Source organism: Condylura cristata, unplaced genomic scaffold (genome assembly GCF_000260355.1).
Source record: "Condylura cristata isolate star-nosed mole 26May11 unplaced genomic scaffold, ConCri1.0 scaffold00026, whole genome shotgun sequence".
Classification (NCBI taxonomy): Eukaryota; Metazoa; Chordata; class Mammalia; order Eulipotyphla; family Talpidae; genus Condylura; species Condylura cristata.
The window spans coordinates 19,714,039-19,741,671 of NW_004567127.1; the positions used below are offsets into that span (position 1 = coordinate 19,714,039).

The 27,633-nt window shown below is 33.9% G+C and overlaps 1 protein-coding gene across 5 annotated transcripts in view; it reads left to right on the forward strand.

The window, feature by feature from the left end:
• Positions 1-27,633, forward strand: part of EVI5 (ecotropic viral integration site 5) — a 157,694-nt gene that overhangs the window by 49,232 nt on the left and 80,829 nt on the right. For all 5 annotated transcript variants that reach the window (XM_012730167.1, XM_012730166.1, XM_012730168.1 and 2 more), the window contains exons 10-15: positions 2,563-2,623; positions 9,123-9,176; positions 11,007-11,039; positions 11,600-11,746; positions 23,730-23,864; positions 26,522-26,662. In XM_012730167.1, coding sequence (XP_012585621.1) covers positions 2,563-2,623; positions 9,123-9,176; positions 11,007-11,039; positions 11,600-11,746; positions 23,730-23,864; positions 26,522-26,662 — 571 coding nt within the window. The remainder of the gene's footprint in view (positions 1-2,562; positions 2,624-9,122; positions 9,177-11,006; positions 11,040-11,599; positions 11,747-23,729; positions 23,865-26,521; positions 26,663-27,633) is intronic.

The window sequence follows — 27,633 nt, forward strand, 5'->3', positions numbered from 1 at the left end:
CGGTGAGAGTATTCACCAGAGACGGAGTGGGGAGCAGAACAGACCGACTGACGAAATTCACTGCTGAGGGGAGCAGTGGGCAGGTCAGGAGAGGTCTGCCATGCTTTGTGGGTCACCTCCATGCAGGGATCGAACTCGTGCTGAAGTGGCTTTAGTTTCTTAGTGCTGTGTTTTAACCCGCTGCGCCATCTGAGAGGGCACTGGATCTCTTGATTTACTACTGAGTTCTACTAAACATTTAAAGAAAAATTAATATTAATTCTCAAACTTTTTCAAAAATGAAAGAGAAAGAAATACTTCTTACCTCATTTTATGAGGCCAGAATCTCCCTGATACCAAAGTCAGGTAAAGACTTCACAAGTAAAGAAAGCAACAGATCAATACTTAGGAACATTGGTGCAAAAATCCTGAACAAAATATTCACAAGCCAAGTTTTACAGCATATTAAAGGGGTTATATACCTAGAATGCTAATTCCTAGAATGCAAGGGTACTTCAACATATAAAAATTGACCTGTGTATTATACCATACAGAGAAAATGGGGAGAACCTTCAAAAGGATCATCTCAAGTAACGTAGAAAAAAAATATTTAACAAGATTCAGTATATTTTCATGATAAAAACACTCAGTGAACTAGAAAAGGAAGGCAATTACCTCAATATAATAAGTCAGTATATGAAAAACACATAGAGAACATTATTTTCAGTGGTGAAAATTTTTTTTTAAGATGAGGACAAGACAAGGCAGAGATGCTTGCATTTACCACTTTTATTTAGTGTAGTATTGGATGTTCTAGCCAGATAACTAGGCAAGGAATAAAAAAGTGGAATTCAAATTATAAAGGAAAAAGTAAAGTGATCTGTTTTGCAGGTGACAGCTGCTTATGTATAGAAAAATCTAAAGATTCTACAAAAAAATTTTCAGAGCTAAGAAGTGAATTAAATAGGTAGTAGGAATTAGTACATAAAAATCAGTTGTACTTCTGTACACAAAGAACATTCCAAAAAGAAAGTTTAGAAATTTGGGGCCTCCCTGGTGGCACAGATGTTTTAAGTTTCATCGCTATCAAGCTATCAGCAGTCACTGCTGCATGAGTTCAATTCCTCTGCTCCCCTCAGCAGTGTATTTCAGTCGATCTGCCTGTTCTGCTCTCACTTTTTCTCTGGTGAATCCTTTCACCCCTCCCACCCCTTCCCCACACACATGCCTCTGGCCAGTGCTTATAGGCATAAGTAAATACAAATAAATCTTAAAAAGAAAATTAAGAAAACCATCCAGGTTACAAGAGTATCAAAAGAATAAAATACTTAGGAGTTGACTAAGTGAATAATTTGTGCAGTGAAAACTTTAAAATATTCCTGAAAGAAATTAAATGGAAGCACTTTGAGTGTTCACAGATTAAATGGTTTGATATTGTGAAGAAATTAATATTAACCATTGTGGCATATAGATTCAATGCAATCTCTGTCAGAATCCTAATAATACATTTTTTGCAACAAAAATACATCCTACAAATTTATATAGACTCATAAGGACCCTAAACATCCAAAATAATTTAGAAGGAAAAAAACCTAAAACTTTAATGGGAGGACTTAAATTTCCTGATTTTAAAACTTAACTACTAAACTGCAGGAACCAAAACCATGTGGTGCTAGACTAAATATATGCATGTAAATCAGTGGACTAAATTATCCAGAAATAAGCTCTCATACAGGCTTGTTTAGACCACTCAGAGAAATACTATTTTTCAACAAATGGTGCTGGGGCTATCCATATGGAAAAAAGAAAGTTGGACCCTTACCTAACATGTATAAAATTAAGTCATTAACAATCAGAGATTTAAATATGGGGCATCTCTGGTGGCACAACAGGCTAGTGCAGCACTGTGAAGCTGCCACTGCTGCAGCACGAGTTCGGTCCCCAGCATGGGAGGTGACACACTTGGCTGGCAGACCTCCCCTGTCTCACCCGCTGCTCCCCTCAACTGTGTATTTCAGTCAGTCTGCCTGTTCTGCTCCCCACTCTGTCTCTGGTGAATCCTCTCACACCCACACCTCTGGCCTACACCCCAATTCTTGTATGCATAAGTAAATCTTTAAAAAAGTTTCATAGTCAAATTTGGTATACTGTAATTTTTAGTTAAGGTCTAGTTCTGTACAGATATATTTTAATTTACAAGGGAAGGAAGATAGCTCTTTTGTAATTTTATGGCTGAATAGAATCTGTTAACTCAGCTCTGTTTGGTATCTTAGCTATTTTACCTTTGACAGTGTACTTTTTTATAGTTCTTTTTTTGTTTGTAATTTTTTTTAGAATCTGTTAACTCAGCTCTCTGTTTGGTATCTTAGCTATTTTACCTTTGACAGTGTACTTTTTTATAGTTCTTTTTTTGTTTGTAATTTTTTTGGGGGCAAGAAACCATGTAATTATTCATGATTTTTTTCATATCAAGTTACAAGCTAGGGAAACTTAGTAAAATTATATTTTATGTTAACACATAGTTTTAAATTTTATAATTTACTAACTAGTTTAGAAACGAAAATCGTCCTTTAACTTTTTTAGGCTTGAAAAAGAATACACTACAATAAAAACTAAAGAAATGGAAGAACAAGTTGAAATTAAAGTAAGTATCTTAAAACTTGTAAGAGTACTGAACATAGTTGAAGTCTGTTACCTGACAACAGAGGATGGGTTATGTTGATATTTTTGTTGCCTATCTGTGGTAAATGAGGTGTGTATTTATTTATTGATGAAATTCTTTACCATCCCTGTAGCTTATGGTTAAAATAGACATTTCAAAAAATGGAATAATGTGATGAAAGTGGTTTTAATTCTAGTGCAAAACTGAGTAACTCTTCCCTATTTCTAGATTTTTTTGGTATGTCATCAGGAGAAAATATTTCCATAAGGAAATCCATAAAGTCATTCAAGTGTCTTTTAAAAGTTGCAGAAAGGATAATATGCTAAGACTAAAGTATGATAATTATTCATATGATTAGTAGGCCATGTAGAGCCATTCTTTTCACTAGAACTAATTATGACTGCTGTGAAACTGCAGAAACTTTCAAATAATTTGTTTTTCCCACCTCTAAGCGAAAGTTATACTCCTGGACCGCTCTCCAAAGAACCATGTAGATTTGCAGTTTAAAGGACATAAAAATTTCTGTCTGTACCTGCAATAAATTCTTAAGTTGAGAATCTTTTGCATTGTTTGCACTGAAAGTTAAAGAAACTTTGTATGACTTTTCATGCTGATGTTCAGGATGGGGATGATGATGACGAGGAGAAAGATGGTGCAGGAATTCATTGATGGGCCAATCTTTTATTGTTGTCATTCCAAAAGAAACAAAAAGCCATTTTTATTGTTTAGCTCTGTTTCTTTTCTTTTTTTTTAATGTGCTTGGGTGTATCTGATTTTTTTACATGGACCTGGCAAGAAATTATGACCTAATATTTGTCATTTATTAGTCATGTATTCAACCTTGCAATAACATATCGTGCATGACTCAGTCCCACATGTCCTCTTTGTAGCAGGATGTTAAACTAGCACTCTGTCTTGCTGGGGTCCTGCTTTAAAACCGCTGGGATGACAAACTCTTCTACTTTTTTATGTGATCTCTCTTTCATCAGCACTGTCTCCCATTTCTAGATGTTTTATTTCCATTTCTACCTCCTGCACCCTACCAATTGGAGACAGATACTTCTGCATTTTTCAGAGAAAGAGAGAGAGAAATAAGCTCTGTGGATGTTTTTCCTTTTTATAATTTCTGTCACCCAACTGCTGCTCTACCATTTGCTTTTCTTTTAGGTACCATGAGTAAGGGTAATAATTAAGTCACACCCTGCACTTCAACCTACCGAAAGTAAAATGTACGCCATCCTGAGTGGGCAGAAAGTATGGGTTATCACATACCATGAATATTTGGAACTACAAATCAATAATGTGAGGATGGGGAGGCCATCCTGTTCATTTCACCATGCTGTGACATTGCAAAAAAAAAAAATTCAGTTCTGGGAACAATCACTGCTATTGAAGATGTTTCTTCTAAAATTAAATCACATGATGTAGGAATATCAAGTCCTTTTCAAAAAGATCTCTAGCCCTCTTTAACCTGATTTGCAGTTTTTTCAAACTTGGCTTTTTAGGGAAGATTATAATTCATATACCTCACAAAATACTTTTGAATGTCTACCCATGCATCTTAGGCAAAAGCAAGTGGCATAATAGTATGAAAAGAATTGAAAAAGAAAGTTAAAAAAGTTAGTGGAACATAATGGATAAATAAACGATGCTGATCTCAAAGGTAGACTGTTCCTTCTATACATAGTTCCTACTTTTTCTTTTCATCTTTTTATTCACTCTTCCTAACCCCAAAGGACAAAGCCAAGACACTTTGTGTGACTGCACATTTTTGCTTTGTCTGATTTTTGACTTGGACATGATAATTCTTTCAAGTCATAATGCAGATGTATACCTCATTTACATTTAAATAATTATATATTATTTGAACTTTTCTCTAAGATGAGAACTGCTACAGCCTTACGTTCTCTTCCCTTCACCATAAGGTCACTTTTATAAAGGAATGATTTCAATTAAGGTGATACATCTTGCCTTCAGTGAGAAAGTCTTATACCATTTCTTATAAAAGCAAATAGTAGGGGCCCTCCCTGGTGGTAAAGCGGGTTAAAGCACTGCACTAAGAAGCTTAAGCCAATTCTGCATGAGTTCGATCCCTCGATCCCCGCCTGCCCCGGAGGAGATCCACATGGCGCGGCAGACCTCTCCTGACCCGCCCACTGCTCCCCTCAGCAGTGTACTTCGTCGATCTGCCTGTTCTGCTCCCTACTCTGTCTCTGGTATCCTCTCACCCTCCGCATCTCTGGCCTGTACCCCAGTTCTATATGAATAATTAAATAAACCTTTAAAAAAAAAGCAAATAGTATAATGAACTTCAAATTTGACATGGAAGGAAAGAAGTGAGCTTTTATGTTTAAAATGTGTTTGAGGTTTCTATTATTTTTTCCTTAATTGAAATTCTAAGACCTTTGGGTTGATGACCTTTATTCTAATGATTATATCTGTCAGCTCAAGATACAACTTTCAAATATTTCTCATCCTTTTCTCTGAAAGTGTTACAGGAATATTTTTTAAAGATTTATTTATTTATGCATATAAGAACTGGGGTACAAGCCAGAGGTGCAGGGAGTGAGAGGATTCACCAGAGGCAGTGGGGCACAGAACAGGCAGATTGAAATATGGCAGGTGAGACAGGAGAGGTCTGCCACACCATGTGGGTCACCTCCCTGGCCAGGGATTGAACTTATTTTGTGCTGCAGTGGCTGTGGACAGCTCCATAGTGCTGTGCTTTAACCTGTTACACCACCAGGGAGGGCCAGGAATGTTTTTATAGTAATTTTTTTCTGTGTAGAATGTTACATTTTACTGCATCAGATTTTTTGATAATAAAAACATCTTTATCAGTATCTTCTGCCAATCTGTTTATGTTCCACCTGAAGGGTTGGCAGTAAGAAGTATAAAAATTCTAACTTATATTAGGGTAACCCCAAAATGTTTAAAAAGCAAAACTTTTATCCTCCCACTCTTTTTAAGACAGATATGTAGATTGCTAATCTAATATTCATAATTAAACTTGTGGGACATGAAGGTGCAAAGTCCTAGAAATGGTATATTAGAAATTCTGTTATTTATTTAGTCAGTGTTTAAATATTTTTTATTTAAAACATTACAAAAATTCCAAAATACAAAGAAAACCAGAGGACAGTATAAAAACACTTGTATATTCACTGACTGTCATCAAAAAGGGAAAACATAATGAATATTATCTAAGTTAAGGAATTATATTTAACAATCAGTGTGAAGTAGTGGCATACTTTCATTCAACACTTAATATGTGAAGGGCCATTTACAATAGCTTTTAAAATTCTTAGTAATAGCTTTATAGAAGTCCTTATCTTTCCATGTAGAAACTAAGTCTCAGAAAGCTCAACTAATTAGCTCAACTAATGCCAGTCATCACATTTTACAAACTCCAGTTTGTGTTATTCTAAGGCCTGTGTATGTTCTTCGTTACCTATACTTTGTTGCTTTCCAGAAGACTTTAGTGTACTGGAATGTGGGAAGAATTTGGATGCCCATTTTACAGCAGCATTACTTTTAAAACTTGCACTATGTAGTCATTAGTACAACAGCATAATTTATTTTCAAAATAAATTTATTCATTTAGCAGATATTTAAAGTGCCTACTTAATATGCAAGTGCTGCTATAGTACTTGAGATGTATTTATGAAACAAACCATTCCTGCCCCATTGAATTTATATCCGATAAGTAGAAAAGTAAAATGCAGTATTTTAGGTGATAAATGTTAAACGAGTGAAAAAGCACCTTAGGGGAGAGAAAACAAAATAATAGTGTTTAGACTAATAGTGTTTAGAGAAGCTGGCCAGGTTACTTTTGAATAAAGACCTAGAGGAAGTGAGGGAGCTAGATACATAGGGGATAATTGATACATACATAGGGGATAATTGGAGTCAACGAAATATGGGATTTAGCATATAGGTTAGAAGCTTAAATCCATATATTAACATGAGTAGTTAATCCACAGTAACAGAAGTGAATGTAAACTATATGGGCAAAAATAAATATAGAATGTGATTGTGAGAGCTTCTGACTGTTTGAATTTTTTCAGTAAAACTATAAGCAAGTTTAGTTCCAGGAAATGTGCTTAAAAAGAAAGATACCAAAAAATTAATGAGAAATCTGTTGTGATAGATTTTAGTCATTAACTTTCTTATATGTTAGTAATACATATCCAACAAACACCATGGAAAAAGAAATCCCATTTAAAAATAAAAGCATATCTAAAATAATCTAAATTGAAACTAAGATAGACCCTAAGAAATGATTAAAAACTTTGCATTTTTAAAAGATTAATAAAGAGATACAAATAACTTCATATTGTATAAAGTTATGAATTTTCCCATAAAATACATATTAACCAATCCAGTAAAATCTAATTCCTTTTGATAATCCAGAGCAATAAAAAGGATAGGCACAGATGTGTTTATTTACAATAGGGGTTCCACCAGACAATATGTATACTAAGTACTAAAGGAGCAAAAGGAAAGTAAAAAATCTATGATGATTGAAAATTTAATGAATGTCATACATGCAAATAATTGATAATTTGTTTGAAAAATGGTGTTAAGAAAATTTGGTATCTGTTGGAGAAAAAAAATCTGAATTTTCCTTTTTAAATTTTTTTTCACCTTTATTGAAATACAAGCAACATTATGACTGCATTAAAGTTAAGTCACACAGCTTAGTGAGCATTGCAGTATAATCATTGTACTAAGATTTGGAACCACATCCATCACCTCACAATTACAATTTTTTCTTTTGTGATTAGTTTTTTTCATGTTTTTATAAGCTTCAGGCGTGCATCTTTAAAAATCATGTATATGCTATAATAAGGTCACCACTAAATGTTTAGTCCTGCCCTTCACCATACACTTGAGCCCAGTTACCTGATTTACTTGTCCTGGTCATCCTTCCCTTCTGTAATCACTAATTGGTGTAATAGTCTAAATGTTTTTATTTAGTTCATTCACTTTTTTTTTTCTCTACATATCCCATGATGAGTGAAATTATACAGTGTTTGTCTTTTTCTGTCTTGACTTGGTCACTAAGCATAGTACCCTCTATTTACCGCAAAATTTCAGATTTAAAGGGGATGGGAAGGAAATCAAAGTGAAAGCTTTTAGTTCCAAATTTTATTATTCTAGCCCTTTCTATTGAAACATTAACTTTATTCACTAAACTGAACTTAGCTTTATATATCTTTTAGAATAAACAAAATGTTACATTTTTGGATGAAATATTTTGAGACATTTGGAGAAACCTGTGTTCATTTCTTTGGCTTTTCAAATCATAGCAGGATTGCTTGTTTATGTTACACTATTTACATAAGTAGCCTAAAAATGAGAAACACTTTCTTCTTAAAACTATTTTGAAGTTTGAGATCAAACATAAAGTAATATCCATATCAAATCATCTAAATATGTTCTAGTTAGTTGAATACAAAAATCTAATTTGCAAAGTTATCTTTATAATAACTCTTCAGATTTGTTTTCTTCCAATTTGTGGTTCACTTACTAAGCCACAATAATTCCTAGTGTCTTTTATTTGCTTGGTCTAAGACCTTGTATGTTAAAAAAAACAGTTTTATTTTTTACTGGCAAAATAAAAGATTGAGTTGGTATGATGTTCTTAGTAGGAATTTAGAGAAAGGCTGGATTGAGGTTGCAACAAATTGGTACCAAAGGTAGGTGGGGTTTTCAAAAGAGAACAGCATTCAGGATAACAATTAGGAGATTCCAAAAAGGAGTAATTGATTGGGAATTATATTGTGAAATATAATGTGAAATTATATTGGTGGTCTATACAAAAAGGAGATGGTATTGTTAAAAATGTATTTTAGACTTAATGGCAGATTTGCATCAAACAATTAGGAGCTAAGATTTTTTTAAATCCAATTTTACTATTTGAACTATGAGAAAATGATAATTTTCCTAAGTTTTTAAGCAATTCATTTGATGAAAACAACTAATTGTATTTTCAGAAGTAGACATCCAAAAGTAAGGAATTTTGCAACTTGGTATACATATTATATGGAGTGTGGTTTAGTTTTAAACCCGAGTTGACATATCCTGGGAGTATTTATTTTTTAGTTTTCTTGTTTACTTGATAGACATTTACAACTGTATAGTTTTTGTAGGAGATGAATTTGTCGGAATCTTTTCAATTTAAAGAGGGTGCACATGTAGATGAAAATATGAGTTGTGATAGGTAGTGAAAAGAAAGAGGTTATTTCTACATGTACTGTAAATTATATTTAATAGTAAGTCATAGCTGGAATGATAATATGGTTATTCCCTTTGTAGTGTATTTATTAATCTTAGCCAAATTTGATAAGTAACCATTTCCTAAGGCTCCTTTTTTTAATTATAAAAGGTGATACATCTTTAGATATCTTTTTTTCCTCTCAGGGATGTTTGCAAACCTTTTCTTTGCTTCTTTTTTTCTCTCTCTCTTTCTTTACAGAGATTACGCACAGAAAATAGACTTTTAAAACAGCGCATTGAAACATTAGAAAAAGTAAGTAAATGACTACCAATATGAACTTCTGCTGAATGTTACAGTATTGTTTTCCTTCTGCTTAAAAATAAAAGCTCATGAAATCTCTCATGTCTCTGTAATTGTGGCATTGACTGCATAGCTTGCCTAACTTAATCCTACTTAACTGTAACAAATGTTTACTAAAAATCAGTCACTAGTCTTTGAATGTCATAGTTTAAATGAAGGCTGTTACTAGAGTAACATTGATATTACTTATTTTCTTTACATTTTATCTCTAAAAAGTATGTTCTTTGGAGGTAAACTAGTTGAGAATCCACTCTGTAGTATTTTAAAGATGCATTTCAAATGTTGCCCTGACCTTGTAGAGCAACATGACAATGTGACAGTGACACCTCTAAGAGACAGGATGCTTTAAGTTTAGGAATAATGACATATATAAAAACACTTAACATGATTTCTTTTTTATACACAGAAATTGTGCTGAAGCTTTTGGCTCTTAAAATGTTTTGATCTCTCTTGTACCTCTTCCTCTTTATTTCATATAAAACAATTGGATAAATGTGGAAATGTTGCATTGTTTTCATATTGTGCTTTTGATGTGATGTCATTTGTAGTCTTGTTTCTGATGCTATAAGAATGTATTTGAATAAAAATATAGTTAAGAGTTCTGGTTTATTAAAAGAAAAATGTCTGCATTCACAAACTCTTTTGGTGTTTTTTTGTTTTAACCAAAGATGAGGGTGTCAGCAGTATTAAAAGCATTTCTCAAGATATTGCCTAGTATCTTAAACTCTTTCGTGAAAATATACAATTCCATATTAAAGAAAGAAATTAATGAAAATAAGGATAGTTTGAATAATGGTCTTGCTTCAAAGAATTAGTCGTTTCTTACTAAATAACACTGAACAAGGATGGGGTGTTTATCACATACCTTTTATTGTATAGTAATTGCAGGTATATTAAGTCAAAAATGGTTTTCCTGTATTTCTTCTATCTTATGAGAGTTTCTTTAAGGGCAATTCTACTCTTTTTTTGGTGCCTGTATCAAAAGGTTGACCCTAATTGTACGTCATTTCAATTATAGACTTTTTTCACTAAGCACTTAGTTTAAAATACACATCTTCTGAGCTGGTCTTTTTATCTTTGAATAAGAAAGTTAAAGGGAGTCATTTTCACAGAGAGCATTTTTCTATTTCACATTGCTTCAGAATGATAAAGGTGCTATAGGAAATTGTTAAGTTTGGGATTTTAGAAAATTAGGAATATTTTTTCCTTAGATGGCCTAGATATGTACTTCAGCACTTAGAATTCTATAAATACTTACGGTATCAATTAAATTCTATAACCAAAAAATTTACTCATTTATTGCTAATGATTATTATGTGGAGCTCATTAATTTCATTTGTCATATTTTTCTTGCTTTGCATCTTTGGAAGTTGCTATTGCACAAATTGCTGTCATACTTTATAAGTGAAATTGCTTACTCAAATTCCTACTCCCTTTCATATAAGTGTCTTGACAATATGACTGACTCTAAAAATAAAGATGTAAAGGTATGCTTTAAAAGATACTTGCTTGTCATCAATATTGAAAAGACTCATAGAATTTATATTTGGTCTCTTCTAGAAGCACATGATTTTTTGCATTTCACTCTTATTTTGATACACTGATTACAGTTTGAGTAAAAGCACTTTATATAAAAAATAGTTTTAAAATTTAAACATCCTATTTAATTACAATGAAAAGTAGGTGGAATTTGGGTATGCTTTGTTTCTTCTTATTCCTGATTTTATCACCTTTATTTTATTTCTTTCTCTGATATTTCTATCTGAATTTTTCCTTTTGTAGGAAAGTGCTTCCTTGGCAGATAGATTGATACAGGTATAGTTTTTGATGTTTTTTTTCCAGCATTTTCTCTAACTTTACTTTAAAGGAAAGTCCTAAATCTAGCATTCATATTTTTAATGCATGCAATTTTACATGCATTTTTATAGAAATAATTTTTGGGTCACATATAGGTATAACCTTAATTTTAAATAACATACAATCTTGGCTTATTAAAATAAGTACCTTTTGCACGTTTTAAAGCTAACCTTATTTTAAAACATTTATTTCAAAAAATGACAATCAGTGAATTCTGAGAAATTCACAGCTATTCCTTGAAAATTTTAGTCCTGCATGTACAACTTAATAATAATGCATGAACTGAATTTTTTATTGACTGAAACAATTGTTCTTAAAATTGTCAGATGAATTTTTTTTTACTTAGTTTCCTTCAATTTGCTGGAGCAATAATGAGCTGCTGGCTAATAATTAAAACTCTCCTATTCTCTGAGGTGATTTTTTTTTAACCTGTCAAAGCAAATAACTAAACGTCACAAAGCAGACCTTTCTTGAATCTATCCTAAATTGCTTTACACACACAAAAATTATGTCCTAAGGGACAAGTGACAAGAGCCCAGGAGGCTGAGGAAAACTACCTCATAAAACGGGAGTTGGCCACCATCAAACAGCAGAGTGATGAGGCCAGTGCTAAGCTGGAGCAAGCTGAAAATACCATCAGGAAGCTCCAGCACCAACAACAATGGGTAAGGAGTCTGTTAGTGCTGTTTCTCGCTTTCTCATTCCCTTCCCTTTAAACCTTTTTTTTTCCTGCACAATTTTTGTGCTCCTGTTTTGAATAACTTTGTTTTCTTTTTTAAATGAATCCTTAATCAATGTTATGTTCTATATTAGCTTAAGGGTCTTATCATGGCCAAAAGACTCCTCATTGTAACTCTTCCACACAGTTTAGAAATAGGTAATATTCTTCCCTTATATTATGTTCTAAGTCACAGAAAATAAGTGCTGTATCTCAGGCCTGCTTTTTAGACTTGAAATCTGTTTCATGAAAGTATTTCGCCATGGCCAATTTTAATATATTTAATTCAGCAGATGAAATACTACCAAACATAGAATATATGTAATCTAATTTAAAACTTTGCTAATTTATAAGTTATGAAATACTATAGCCTTCAGGTACCACATCAAGACATTACATAATTGGTTAATATTTTGTTTACATATTCTTAGGAAGAGAGATTTTTTTTTTTTTAAAGATTTATTTATTCATATGGAACTGGGGTACAGGCCAGAGATGCGGAGGGTGAGAGGATTCACCAGAGACCGAGAGGGGAGCAGAACAGGCAGATCTACGAAGCACACTGCTGAGGGGAGCAGCGGGCGGGTCAGAAGAGGTCTGCCTCGCCATGTGGATCTCCTCCCGGGGCAGGCAGGGATCGAACTCATGCGGAAGTGGCTTTAGCTTCTCAGTGCTGTGCTTTAACTCACTGTGCCACCAGGGAGGGCCGGAAGAGAGATGTTTTTAAAATGAAAAGAACTTTAAAAAAATTATAACTAATTTAGGGATTATACAGTTTACCTCAGGTATCTTTGCAACTTAGATATCCTTCTCCATGGGCCAGTTTAAAGTAGTATGATTTTAATCAAGAACATGAAGGTGAAAGAGAAAACTCATCTTTGAAAAGATATTTCTTGTTTCAATTTTCTGTTCTCAATTAGGAGCTGGATTGTAGATTCCTACTCTGCATGAATCAGCAGAAAAAGTGTTAAAGCTAGAATATGTGCTTCTAAAAGGCAAATAGAATGACTTCAAAGTTGGACATTTTTATTCTGTTGTGGCTGTCCTTCTACCTAGGGCTGCAGCACCTGTGTGCCATGGCCTCTCTGCACCTGTGTGTGTAAACGATTAGAACAAGGCGCTTCCATATGGCTGCCTTGAGACAGTGACCCACATTACAAGATGTCTGGGGACGCCTCGGTAACTGTTGACTGATGGTGTGGTGAGGGTCCAAGACAGTTTAGGAGAGGCTTGAAAATTACACCGACCATCTTTACGGAAAGTTCTCCCTGTGTACACGACTGACAGATGTCCTCCCCTGTACCCTATATAGTTGATACCCTTTGATCCCTTTGGTGTTCCCCTGCATCCTATTTCTCCTGCCATTGTCCCATAACCAGGCCTGTTCACTGTCACTAAAGAAATAGCAAGGGGGCTGTTCTCTGAGCAGCAACATCTTGCCCTGCAAACCTGCTCCATGACTCATCTCTCAGATGTGACCCCGGGGGTGTGTAGGTGCATCCCTGTCCTCCATATTATTTAGTATAAAATTATGAAATATCATCATCTTGGTGTAAAAATCAGGACACTGAAAGCTACATGCAAAAATTGGCAATTGAAAAAATTGGCATTTTTTTTTTAGTTTTTATTTTTTAGCAACCAGAATTGTATTTATTTTTATTGAGGTTACATTGGTTTACATCATTGTTTGTGTGTCAGCACAGATGTTTTACCACACTGTAACCACCACCAAGACATTTATAGTTCACTATATAGTCCATAGCCTCGATTCTGTAGGCAACCTTCTGGGGTTAGTTCTTAGTTTGTCTTTATCTAGCCCTTTGCTTGGTTTCTTTGATTTCCACATATTAGAGACACTACCCATTATTTCTCTCTTTTCTGACTTAATTTCACCGTGTCATCCCCTCTGGTCCATCTATGTTGCCAAAGATAGCAATAGTTTATATTTTGTGATAATTGAGTAGTAGTTTATCATTGCATATACCATATCTTCTTTACTTATCTGTTTTGGGGCCCATAGGTTGTTTTCAAGGCTTGATTATTATAAATAATGCTGTAGCGAACACAGGTGTATGTGTTTCGCTTCAATTGGTGTTTTTATATTGTTTGGGTAGAAACCTGGAAGTGAATTTGCTAGGTCATATGGCAGATACAGTTTTATTTGAGAAACTTCTATACCCTTTTCCAAAGGGGCTGGACCAGTCTACCGTCCTATCAACAGTATAAGAGGTTCTTTTTCCTCTTCATCCTCAACAGCACTTGTTGTTTTTATTCTTTTTGATATGGGGCTTTATCTCATTGTGGTTTGATTTGCATTTCCCCTACAATAAGTCAAGTGATGATGAATGTTTTTTCACCTGTTGGTTATCTGTGTATCTACTTTGGAGAGGTGCCTGTTTCAATGCTCAGCCCACTTTTTAGATGAGGTTATTTTCTTTATGTTGAATTGTTTGAGTATTTTTTGTAAGTTTTAAGGTTTTTTTTTTTTTTTTCATAGAAGAACTGGGGTGTGGTGGTAAGAGGATTCTCCAGAGACATAGTGGGGAACTGAACAAGCAGTAGGTGAGACAGAAGAGGTCTGTTGAACCATGTAGGTTAGCTCCCTGGCTGGGAATTGAACTCAGGCCTTAGCTTGATAGTGCTGAGACTTAACACCTTGACCAGCACAAAGACCCTCTTTAAAGTGTTGGGTCAGCTGTTTGTGTGGTATAAAATATTTCCATTAGTAGGTTATCTTTGTTTTAATGGCAGTTTCTTTTTCTATGGAGAAACTTTTTAGTTTGATGTAGTCCCAATTATTTATATTCATTTTTGTCTTCTGTGCTGCTTGGGACAAATCTACAAAAAAAAAAATCTCTGAAACCTGTATTGTGAAGTATTTTACCTATATTTACTTCCATGTATTTATGGTTTCCAACTGTTTTATCCATTCTGAGTTGACATTTGTGTATGTTTTGAGGTAGTGATCTAGTTTCATTCTTTCACTTGGAGCTTATACTTTTTTCCCAGCACCACTTATTGAAGAGGCTTTCCTTGTTCCATTGTATATTCTTTATTTCTTTATTAAAAATTTATTGTCATACAAATGAGGGTTTATTTCAGGAATTTCAATTTTTTTTTTCATTGTATCTGTATATTTTTTTTTTCTTTCAGGTCATAATGTTTTGATCAAATAACTTTGTAATACATTTTGAAGTCTGGAATTATGATGCTCCATTTTCCTTCCTTTTTTTTTTGGCTATTTGGAGTCTTCTGTGGTTCCATATGAATTTTCCGTCCCACCCACTGCTCTCCTCAGCAGTGTATTTCAGTCAGTCCATCTGTTCTATTTCACACTTTCTCTGGTGAATCCTCTCACCGCTCCCCCACACCTCTGGCTTGTACCTCAATTCTTATATGCATAAATAAATAAAAATCTTTTTGGCCCTCCCTGGTGGCGCAGCGGGTTAAAGCACAGCATTGAGAATCTAAAGCTGCTTCCGCATGAGTTCCATTCCTGCCTGCCCCGGAGATGACCACATGGCGTGGCAGACCTCTCCTGACCCGCCCACTGCTCCCCTCAGCAGTGTACTTCCTTTCTGCCTGTTCTGTTCCCCACTCTGTCTCTGGTGAAGCCTCTCACCGCCCCTGAGCCTCTGGCCTGTACCCCAGTTCTGTACGCACAAATAAATAAATCTTAAAAAAAAAATCTTTTTAACAAATCATGTTGAATCTATATATTGATTTGAGTTGGATGGCCATTTGACAGTGTTTATTCTTTCAGTTCATGAGGAATATCTTTCCACTTCTTTCTGTCTTCTACTTTAACAGTGTCTCATAGCGTTCTTTGTATAGATCCTTTACCTCCTTTAAGTTTATTCTTAGGTATTTCATTTTAGGAGGTGTAATTATAAATGGGCTCATTTTCTTAATTTTTATTTTAGCTTATTGTTTGTTTATAGAAAAGCAATTCATTTTTGTCCATTGATTTTGTAGCCTGACACTTAGTTGGCCAATTTATTGTTTCAAATAGTTTTCCATTGGCATATTTATGAATCTCTGTGCATATTATCAGGTGATCTGCAAATAATATAGGTTTCTTCTTTTCCAATTTATATTATTTTATAGGCTCCTGTTACCTAGTTGCTCTAGCTAGGACTTTGAATATTATGTTGAATAATAGTGATGAAAGTTGATATATCCTTGTGTTGGACCAGATCTTAGGGGAAAGTATTCAGCTCTTTCACCATGGAGAATGATGCTAGCTGTTGGTTTGTCATGTAGGGACTTTATTATGTTGAGATATGTTCCATTTATTCCCAGTTTTTCAAGGCTTTCAACATAAGTGGCATCTGTTGAGATGATTAAATGGTTTTTGGTTTTCCTTTATGTGGTGATTTACATTGATTGACTTTTGTGTCCCTTGTATAAATCCCACTTGGTCATAGTATATAATCCTTTAAATGTTTTATTAGGTTATATTTGCTAAGATTTTGTTGAACATTTTTATTTATGTCTGTGTTTTGTTAGAGAAGTTAGTCTGTATTTTTCTTTTTTCTTTTTTTTGTATTTTCTTTGGTTTTACTATTAGAGTAATGGTGGCTTCATAATGTGTATGAATGTATTCCATGTTTATTTTTGCAAAAGTTTTGAGCAGGATTGCTATTAGCTCATCTTTGAAGATTTGGTAGAACTTGTTTGTGAAGCCATCTGGTTCTGGGCTTTTGTTTTTTCAGAGTTTTGATTACTTTTTATTTCCCTTGCTTGTAATTCATTTATTCATTTTTTTTGTTTGTTTCTTCCCTTTGGAATCATTGTATAAGTCTAAGAATTTGTCCAACTTCTAAGAATTTGTTATTGAACTTATTGACATACAAATATTCGTAGTAATCTCTTATCATCCCCTGAATTTCTTCCGATGTCTGTGGTAACTTCTCTTTCATTTCTGATTCTATTTGAATTTTCTTTCCTTATTCCTTCGTGAACCTGGCTAGGGGTTTGTCTTATTTTGTTATTTCAAAAAGCCAGGTTTGATTTCATTAATCTTTGGACTGTACGATATATTTCTATTCTCATTTTTAAAAATTATGTATGTGTGTATACAAGAACTGGTGTACAGGCCAGAGGTGTTGGGTAGGGGAGAGAGGACTCACCAGAGATAGAGTGTGGAACAGAACAGGCAGATTGAAATACACTGCTGAGGGAAACAGCGGGCAAAACAGGAGAGTTCTGCTGTGCCATGTGGGTCACACCATGTGGGACTGAACTCATGCCACAGTGACTGCAGATAACTTCAGTACTGTGCTTTAATCCCTTGTGCCACCAGGAGGGCCCCTCTACACTTTTTTATCACTTCATTTCTTGTACTGTTTTTTGGCATTTTGTTGTTTTCTTTTTCAGTTCTTGGGGTGAGAGGTAAGGCTATTTCTTTGAGTTCTTGTTTCTTCAGTATCTTTTCCCCATTATTGAAGATCATTAATAAAAATGAATACGAGAGTGGTAAACAATATAATGATGGTACATCAGATTTTTTGTATTAAATGTCAATAATAAAAGTATAAAAATAGGAAAACTAGAGTTGGAGGAATATGGTAGAAATTAAACTGAACTGAGTTATAAGGGCCATATAATTTTGTTATAAAGATATTAATTTTGATATTTGCTTTTACCATAAACTGCAGTCATAATATGTAAGATTATTACTTGGGTTTTTAGGGTTGTTTTTGTTTTTTTTCAGTTTTTTTCAATATTGAGACCTATAGGTAGGTTTGTATCAAAAATATAGAATTTTGTTTATAATGAAAAAGTTAAGTGGGAAACAAAAATAATGAAATTTGCTAAATGTAAAAAAAGGAAACTTTGTGTTCCTTTCAAGAAAAAGATAGACCCACATTTTGGGGCCAAAGGAGAAAACAGATCTCTATATTTTAGGGGTTTTTTGGTCACTAAGCAGATGTTCTTCTAAGCTAGTATAAACTGTAAAATATCTAAACCAGTGATGCAGAAAATCGGTCAAAGTAAGAGAATTTTGTTTAAATTTCCAGTTTTAAAACAAAGCTATACATAGACACTAAAATAATTTAACAAGGCCCTCCCTGGTGGCGCAGCGGGTTAAAGCACTGCACTGAGAAGCTAAAGCCACTTCTGCATGAGTTCGATTCCCGCCTGCCCCGGAGGTGACCACATGGTGTGGCAGACCTCTCCTGAGCTGCCCGCTGCTCCCCTCAGCAGTGTACTTCGTCGATCTGCCTGTTCTGCTCCCCACTCTGTCTCTGGTGAAGCCTCTCACCGCCCCAAGCCTCTGGCCTGTACCCCAGTTCTGTATGCATAAATAAATAAACCTTAAAAAAAAATAAAATAAAAAACCTAACAAAATGATCACAGAAATGTTATACTTTAAGTGTTTTAGAGAAAAAGATACTAAAGACTTTGAGGTGTGTGTGGCTATAGCTTTGACACTAACTAATAATGGCTAGCTATTTGCAAAGAGGATCAATGACTTTGATGCTTTATTTAAAATTTATAGAACTTCTGTTTTTGAACAATTAGAAAAATTTTACTTACTAAAAGCTAGCTTACTATGTGAGTCATAACAAATTCACTTTGATAAAAAAATTAAGTTTCTTTAATAGACAAAATTGTGATAAGTGCCTTTCTGTAATTTGGTAGGCTTTCTCATGATATATTTCTAGTCAAGATAGAGAAATAAGGATAAAAGTAGTAAGGTAAGTGGTTTTATGAAGATGCTATTCATTCTCAGATGAAGAGATGTCAAGTTTTTGTCTCCTATGCTTATGCTTTGATGATAATCTATTTAAATCCTCATACATAGAGTATGTTTGGGAATTTCATACATGAAATATTTCAGAAATGTAGCTAATGTGTTGATTGATGAATTAAGATTCTAAGATCTATTAAGAATAAGAAACTAAAAGATTATTTCAAAGAAATCAATCTGTAATCTTGCCCTTGACTTTAAGATTCAAAGATATATCTTAGTGATATTTTATAGAAGAAGTACAGTCTTCATAGAAGTATAATGATCTAATTCAGTTTTAAGTAGCTTGCAGAGAACTTGTAGTGTTATATCTGGATTTAGGAACTTACGTCTCCTAATAACAGAAGAGTATGAAGCTAAATTGATAGACTGAAAGGTGAAGTGGATAAATACATTGAAATCTTCAGATATCAATGTCAGTAATTAATTAAATAGGTGGAAAATCAGTATGAATATAGAAGATTTGTACAGTATTATCAAGCACTTTGATCTAATGAGCAGTTATGAAACACTCTACCCTAACAACAGAATATCTTTTTTTAAGCACACGTGGAAATTTACAAAGATAGAACATATACTGCTCATAAAATAAAACTTTAATAAATTTAAAGTAAGTGAAATCATACAAAGCTATCATCTTCATTTTAAAAAAGGATTATTTATGCATACAGAACTGGGGTACAGGCCAGAGGTACAGCAGGTAAGAGGATTCACCCGAGATAGAGAGGAGAACATAAAAGGCAGATGTACTGAAATACACTGCTGAGGGGAGCAGAGGGTGAGTCAGGAGAGGTCTGCTGCACCATGTGGGTCACCTTCCTATGGGGATCGAACTCATGTGGCAGTGGCCATGGTAGCTTCATAGTGCCGCACTTCAACCCATTGTGCCACCAGGGAAGGTCTTTGTCTTCAGTTTTCAGTTGGAAATTAATAATAGGAACTTGGAAAATACCCCAATATTTGTAAATTTACAGAAATTTATAAGTTTTAACCTATGTGTCAAAGAGAGACGCTCAAGGGAAATTAGAACATATTTGAATTAAATGAAAATGATACATGAGCAAAATTTGTGGGGTGTGCCTATATCAGTGCTTATTGAAAAGTATCTAGCATTGAATGCTTATCTTAGGAATGGAAATAAAAGTCTCACACTAACAATCTAAACTTCTGCCTCAATATAAGAGCAAATTCAACCTAAACCAAGTAGAGGTAAAAATTGAAACCAGTATAAACAAAATTGAAGAAAATCCATGAAACCAAATGTAGATTATTTGAAATGATCAAGAAAGTTGATAAAATTCTGTCTAGACTGACTGAAGAGAACCAGCAATTACCATATTGAGAAATGACATGGACTTTCTAGAGCTATAGAACAGTGGTCTCTTATTTTGGGTTTATCTGATTCCTTATATTCCCTGTAAGCTAGATTCAGTTAAACATTTCAAACATTTAGATGGTAAATAAGAATGTAAATTTTATTTGTTTTAACTCAGTGACTACTTAAGTTGCCATTATTAATGAGGCTGTTACTTATAAGGACCCGGTTTCTTAATTGTAACTAGTAATTAATCTATTGAAGGTACATCTGTACTAGATATTTTGTTCTGTTTTCACCTAATGGTTATAACATCCACTGATTGGGTATCCAGATTGGTGGTTTTAAATTTTTCTCATTTTCTACACTTATCAACAAGTGTTCCTCTGTTAAGAGACCCTTTCCCTCCTTCTAAATCTCTCTCTTGTTCATTAATTTTTCTGTATCATTTGAGATGTTGGACTTTGTTTAATGTTTCATTTATTTTCAATGGCTTGAATGCTATTGCTATAGTGATATTCCATAATTATTTTACAATAATAAGCTTTAGAACAGCAGATTTTAAAAGATGAATTTTTAGTTCATTTTCAGATTTGATGTTCTTTAAAATTCATTTCTGCAATATACTTATTGAACAATTATTTTTAACAAAGTTCTATTTTATGCTGACTCTTGACAGTTTGAATTTGATATTTTGATACTAAAAATTATTGATTTGTCGATCTTAGGATTTAATTTATTGTTAAATTAATATTTATTAGTTTAGTACATTAAGTATTGTTTTGTATTAAATAATATTCAGCAAAGTGTAAATAAAACCAAATGCTAAGATTAAACCACCCTTTTTAAGTATTTGTTTTACATGTTTTATGTCATCTCCAGGAAGCACATAAATGATCTATACTACAGTTGTATATTTGACTCTTTCCCCTTTAAGTGTGAAAGGGCACGAATGTGTCTTTCTGGATAATTTTTCCCAGCGAGACTAACTGTATTTGTTTAGCTTTATCTGTTTAGAAGCTCTTTGCACCACGCATGACTAGTTATCATTTAGGTTTTTCTAACAACTCTGTTGGCTCAGAGTAGAAACAAGGAAGATTATAACAATTTAAAGCTCCTGAACACTGAAGGGACTAGCTTTTGAAGTTCTTGGGATCTTTGAATGAGGAAGTAATAATACCCACAATGTCAGTAGTTGGGAGTAGATATGCATAAGAGTACTGCAGTGGTCCCAAGAAAGAGATGAAGGCAAAGTGAAAATGACAATGAAGGTAAATAGGACTAGGCAAATTCAAAAAAAAGATATGCAGAAGAAAAATCTCTTAAATTTTTGTGATTGAACGGCATGGGTTGAATAGAAGATGGAGGTTTTCACTGGATCATTTGTCAGATGGTAGGATCCTTAGCAGTAAGTAAAAGAGGAGAAAAAGGTGGGAATTCAGTTTTGACATGTTGAGTGTGAGGTGACTATGAGCCCAACCAGATGATGAGATCAGCAAGAAGTTCTGAATATAGATTTGTAATAGAAGGATCTCATCTGGCAACAGGAACTGAGAGCTGCCATTTCATTCTGTTCTGGGTCTTTCTCCCCATGTCTCCTTCCTTCCTCCATGTCTCCATTCTTTCTTCCCATGTCTCCCTCCTTCCCTCACTCTCTCACCTGTCATCTCTGGAATTCCATCATTGTATGTTTTCTCTCTGTCCCTCTTTCCTCCACCTTCCCCTTTTTATTATTTTATAGATTCTTCCTTGGTGATTTCATCTATCTAGATTATATTTAGACATTCTCTGACTGTCTTTATATACAGGCTGATACAGTGAATTAAATCACATAGGATGAATATACAAAGTAAGATGAATATAAAGATTGAGAGAAAAGTCACAGTAATAAAACCCTGGGTACTGCTGATTTATAGCACATATACATCCAAAGCATACTTAGCTAAATGAAGTAGCAGAGAATACAGAAACTCAAGAGGCAGGAGAACCATGGAAGAATTAATACCTCAGTGTCTAAAAGGAGGAGAAATTTTAAGTAAAAGTGGTCAGTATGTTAAGTACCTTAGACTAGTGAAGGTAAATGCTTATAAGAGGGTTCTTCATTGAGTTTTTATAGTGTTACTGGATATTGATACTGTCATCAATTGAAAAGCAGTTTGATCAAGGGAGGAGGACTAAAGGTAATGTGTAACAGGTTGAGGAGCAAATGGTAAGTATGAAAGGAAAAATAACATGTCGACTGTGGAATCTAAAATTTATTTCTTGGATAATAGAAAACAATGAGTTTGCAAATTACTGATAGCAATTTGTTTCCAGTATTAATGCAAGTTTTTCCCTCATCAGGTCAGTTGGTTTATATCAGCCAACTCATTGATTCCATTCTCATATGGACCATTTGGGTTTCATATGCTCCTAGGGATTTCCTAATATAAGTATGGCAAATAATCCTGAACAGCAGTTGTTAGAACTTTTGATTAAGGGCAGAAAAGCCTAGCATTCCTTATAACATAACTGATTTCATTAAACAAAAAATTATGGCTCCTGTAGTTTGTATGTCATCATTCCAAAAAAGTGCCTTTTCCCTCTTTGGTAAGGTTAAATATTTGCTACATTGACATACCTTTTGCAGATGTACTTCTTGATTGAAAAACTGAATAGTACTAGAAAATTACTAGGAGAAACAATATGTGAGTGAATTGCAAAGTCCTTTTTGTGTAACTGGGGCAACAAACTACTATGTATTTTGATTAAGTATTTAAGAGTTTTTAATAGAGTTTGAGTTTGCTATTTATTTTGTTTCTATCATATGGGAAAATATTCCTCATGTCATTAAGAATCTCTTCTTCGTGAGTATTTTGAAGTTTTGAGTTGACATTTTTTTCTACTGCATGAACTAAATATGAAGTGCATTTATTTTACTAAATCTTTCTTAATGGCAAATTATGTATCGCTTTACTATTAGAGCAGTTTTTGTATAGAAACTGGTTTAAAAGTATTTAAGTGGCCGCACTGGTATTCACATTGTAGAGAAGAGGCTGCATTTGCATTGAGTAGGCAAAGAAATGGAGAGGTTTCTTGCATCCATGGTATATTTTTTGTGCAGGATCTGTTTTTTTCTCCATCTACCAGTCATTTTCTTGCATATCTTTAAAGAGATCTACATTGCTAAGAGTATATACATTATGTTCTTTTGCAATTTAGGATAGTTCGCATTGTGGGAACCTTGTTTTTATTTTCATTAACTTAACTAAAATTGTTAGTGAATGTGTGTATTTGTCTTCTGTAATTTATAAAAGTGCTGCCCAATGGCAACATAATGTGTATGCTGAATGGAGTCATTCATAATTATAAATAAAATTAATTTTTTTTGTTTAACTCATGTATTAAAATATTTTAAATGGAATCTGTATATAAGAATTACTAATTAGATATCTTTTTATTCTTTACTCAAAATCCAATTTGCTTTGTAAACTTAGATCCTTTCTCAGCTAGTCACATTTCTAGTGCTTGGTAGCCACATGTGGCTAACACCTACACTATTAATTACAATTCAGATTTATAAAGTCAGAACAAATGGATAGGTGGACAGATGAAGGAGGTATTTACCATCTACAGATTGAATCTGATCAGTGTAATAATGAGTTTCAATATCCAATATGTGCTTCTTTATACACAATAACATCTGGGGTTTTTATTCATTAGAGAGTTAATCAGAGAAGATATGATGAAAATGTTCAATAATTATTGCTTTAACTATTTGGTTATCCTTAATAACTGTGTTCTGCAATTACATTTATTTTTATTGTATATACATGTTCACAATTCCATGAGATTTCACTATATGTCTGTAACTTATAGCACAAATGCAGTTCCAACTACAATGAAGACTTTGTGCTGCAGCTAGAGAAGGAATTGGTCCAAGCACGTTTGAGTGAAGCTGAGTCTCAGTGTGCGCTAAAGGAGATGCAGGATAAAGTTCTGGATATAGAAAAGGTGAGAATAACAAAGGTCGTCACTCTCCAATTAGAGAGCACATGATAAGAGTTTCTGAGCAGTTTAATTAGACTTGGTGCTTTTATACATTAAGAAACCTCACATATTCATTACTAAGAAAAAACGGGAAAAAATGTATAATAGTCTTTATTATTTGCTGTTGGCATACTACTCAAAATTTCATATTTAAGGGTGGAAATGGAGATTAGACTTCTTTTACAGGAAAACAACTAGGATATGTTAGCTGTAAATACTATTTAGGTGTAGAAGAGAAACTTTAGGGGCTAGAAATTAACTGGTGTCTTCAAATATTTTTCTGAAAAAAGATAGGCTATGACAGATACATAACATTTAAGGAAATATATCATTTGAGTGACCTACTTTCCAAGCCACAGCAAGCCATCTCAGTATATGTTAGGAAGATCTTAGCCTGAGGTGTTCTTACAAAGCTAACTTACCTTTCTTCAAAGCTATTAAAGAACTTTAATCATTAGCTAAGTAGTAGGAATAGAAACACTTAGATTTCTTATTGTCCTCAAATTTGATGAGAGTCACAAACTCTGAATCAGTTTTTCCATATTTAAAATCATTGAGTGGGATCTGTGTTGAACTTGTTCCTAAGTGTAGTTAGTTATGGAATCCAAGATAATGGATAAAACAGATGGCCCCAAGGTGGTCTTAAGTATTTCTTGATGAAATAAAGCAGGGTGACTATAATCAGTGTTAGAATAATGTTGCCAGAAATCTACTTGTTATTTTGTATTATTTTGGGAAGTTCTCCTATTTGTGGAAGCCAGCAGGAATGCTGTAAAAAAAAAAAAAATGCCTCACAGAATATTATTCTCCAAATTATGGGTCTTCAAGGCTCCATGATAGAACAATGTAACATAAACAATTATGCTAAGTGAAATGACAAGCTACAGCATTAGCAATTAAAAAACTAAAATTTGTGTCTTTAATTTTTGAGTATTTAGTATAAAAAAGAATGTTCTTGATTCCAATTTAAAAATAAATTTCTTAAAGTATTACTCGTTATAGAGCAGAAAGTAATTTTAAAGTTTCATCCTTCCTGTGGTTAGCTTCATGATTCAGAACTCTTTATGCAATTTATACATGCAGTAAATTTCTGGTTTTCAACTGTGAAAATAAAAGTCTATAAAAATGAATAGTTGGCAAGAATAGCTTTAAATCTATAATCTCTACGAACTAAACCTTCACGTTCACCATGAAATATTTTAGAGGTAGAAAATTCCATAGATTCAGGACTTCAATCTCAATAGTATCTCAGTTTACATAATGAGTTGTACTCGGCCTTACTTTGGATCTCTTGGTCACTCCTTAGAACAGCTTAATACGGGGGTATCCTATATCCTGAGGTTGATCTTTTAGTATGGTAGGAAATTGATGTAAATGTTACGTACCCTGGAAAAAAATACTTAGATCACCTTGGTATAAGTTTCTGGACTACTAATCTAAATAATGACTAGTGTTCAGAGATTTCACATGCTTTTCCAAAGAGACAGCTAGGAAAATACAAAACATTTTTTTTTCTTCTCCATAGATCTCATACTGTGTTTGGGGTCCTAATCAGAGGCTAATAAATTTATTGCCATGTTGAAATTTTTTTAATCTTGTTGCTCTATAACCCTGAATAGTATTTTATGAAACAAAACACAGACTTTCTGTATTCTCAGAATTTAGTACAGTTACCCTCATTCATTCCTGGTGGAAATGTAAAACAGTGCACTGCTCTGAAAAAGTGACATTTGTAGAAGTTATCATCTGATCCAGTATTTCCTTGCCATATATTCAGGAGAATTAAAAATATAGATTCATACAAAACTTTACACAAATATCCACGGCTGCATTATTCATAATTGCCCCAAAAGTAGAAATAACCTAAATTTTCACCAGTTGATGAATAAAGATGATATATACATACAGTGGAATAATATTTGGTGATAAAAAGCAATGAATCTTGAAAACATTATGCCAAGTGAAAGAAACTAGTCATAAGGTAACATATTAAATGATTCCATTTGTACAAAGTGTTCAGAATAGGCATCCATAAAGACAAAAGTAGATAAATGGCTGTCTGGGACCAGGGGGAGTAGAAATGAAAAGTTACTGCTAGTGGGGGTGTCCAGGTTAAAATGTTCTGAAATTAGACTGTGATAATGGTTGTACAATCCTGTGAATACTTTTAAAAGTCACTGAGTACATTAAAAAGGTATGTTTTTTGAAATGTGTATTATATTTCAACAGAACTGCATAATATTAAGTACCATTACCAACAAGCCATAATAGCTCTTACTATGTATGCTGTTTTATTTTATTCTTTAAATTAAAAAAACCTCAATTCCTGGTGGCACCCTCAATTGAGGTTAAAGCACAGTACTAAGAAGCTAAAGCCACTTCACCATGAATTCGATCCCCACCCCTGGAGGTGACCCACATGGTGTGGCAGACCTCTCCTGACCCGCCCACTGCTCCTCTCAGCAGTGTACTTTGTCACACGGCCTGTTCTGCTCCCCACTCTGTTTCTGGTGCATCCTCTCACTGCCCCTGCGTCTCTGGCCTGAACCCCAATTCTGTATGCATAAATAAGTAAATCTTTGGAAAAAAAAAAACCTCAATTGAATTTTTTCTTGCTTTAGAAAAACAACTCTTTTCCTGATGAGAATAATATTGCAAGGCTTCAGGAAGAACTCATTGCTGTGAAACTGAGAGAAGCAGAAGCTATCATGGGCTTGAAAGAACTTAGACAACAAGTCAGAGATTTAGAGGAACACTGGCAGGTATGTCAAAATATCTTGGGTGCTTTCTGAAAGAGTAAAATGGATATCCCATTTGTGTGAATTTGAAGAAGCCTTAGAATTTGAATCTAAAGTAAGAAAGACCCTGTTTAATGTACATAGTCAACAGCATTTATAAATAGGCAGTACCTTTAAACTGTTTCTTCCTTTTAAATTTTTGTAAGAGATAGAAGAGATCAACTTATTTTTGTTGTTGTTTACTGTTATATGAATTTATCTAAAAAACTGTATGAACTATCCCTTCTGCTGATACAAGTTCATTTTTGGTCAGTGAAATATTAGAAGGATGACACCAATACACTTTATCTATAAATTTTTAACTTCTTTTGAAAGTAGGTTCTCTCGCAAAATAAATCAGACATTTATTATATGTTCACAAATTTATGAAGGAATCTGTTGAGAAAGATCAAAAAAATGAGAATCTATAAGACAAAATGGAGGAGGAAGGGAAGAAATACAGAAGCTACAAGTAATTTGGGCCTACCGGGTGGTATAGAGGTTAAGTCTTAGTGCTATCACTGATATGATCTGAATTCAATCCCCAGCCAGGGATTTAACCCACATACTGCGCAGCAGACCTCTCCTGTCTTACTTGCTAACCCCTTAGCAGTATATTTCAATAGCTTCACCTGTTCTCCCACTCTATTTCTGGTGAATCCTCTTACTCCCCACACCTCTAGCTTATACCTCAGTTCTTCTATGCATAAGTAAATAAATAAATCTCTTTAAAAGTAGCTACACATAATTTTAGAATAGTGAGCTTGATTACAATTTGGAGTGGAGGGGAAATGCATGTAGCAAAGACTGGAATTGGTCCTTGAGATTACCGTAGCTTTTTAAAAAGATGTATTTTATGAAAGTATTAGTTACCAACTATATTCTCCGACCACGAAGGAATCAAACTAGAAATAAACCATATGGAGAAGGCAAGAAACCCACCTACCACGTGGAGA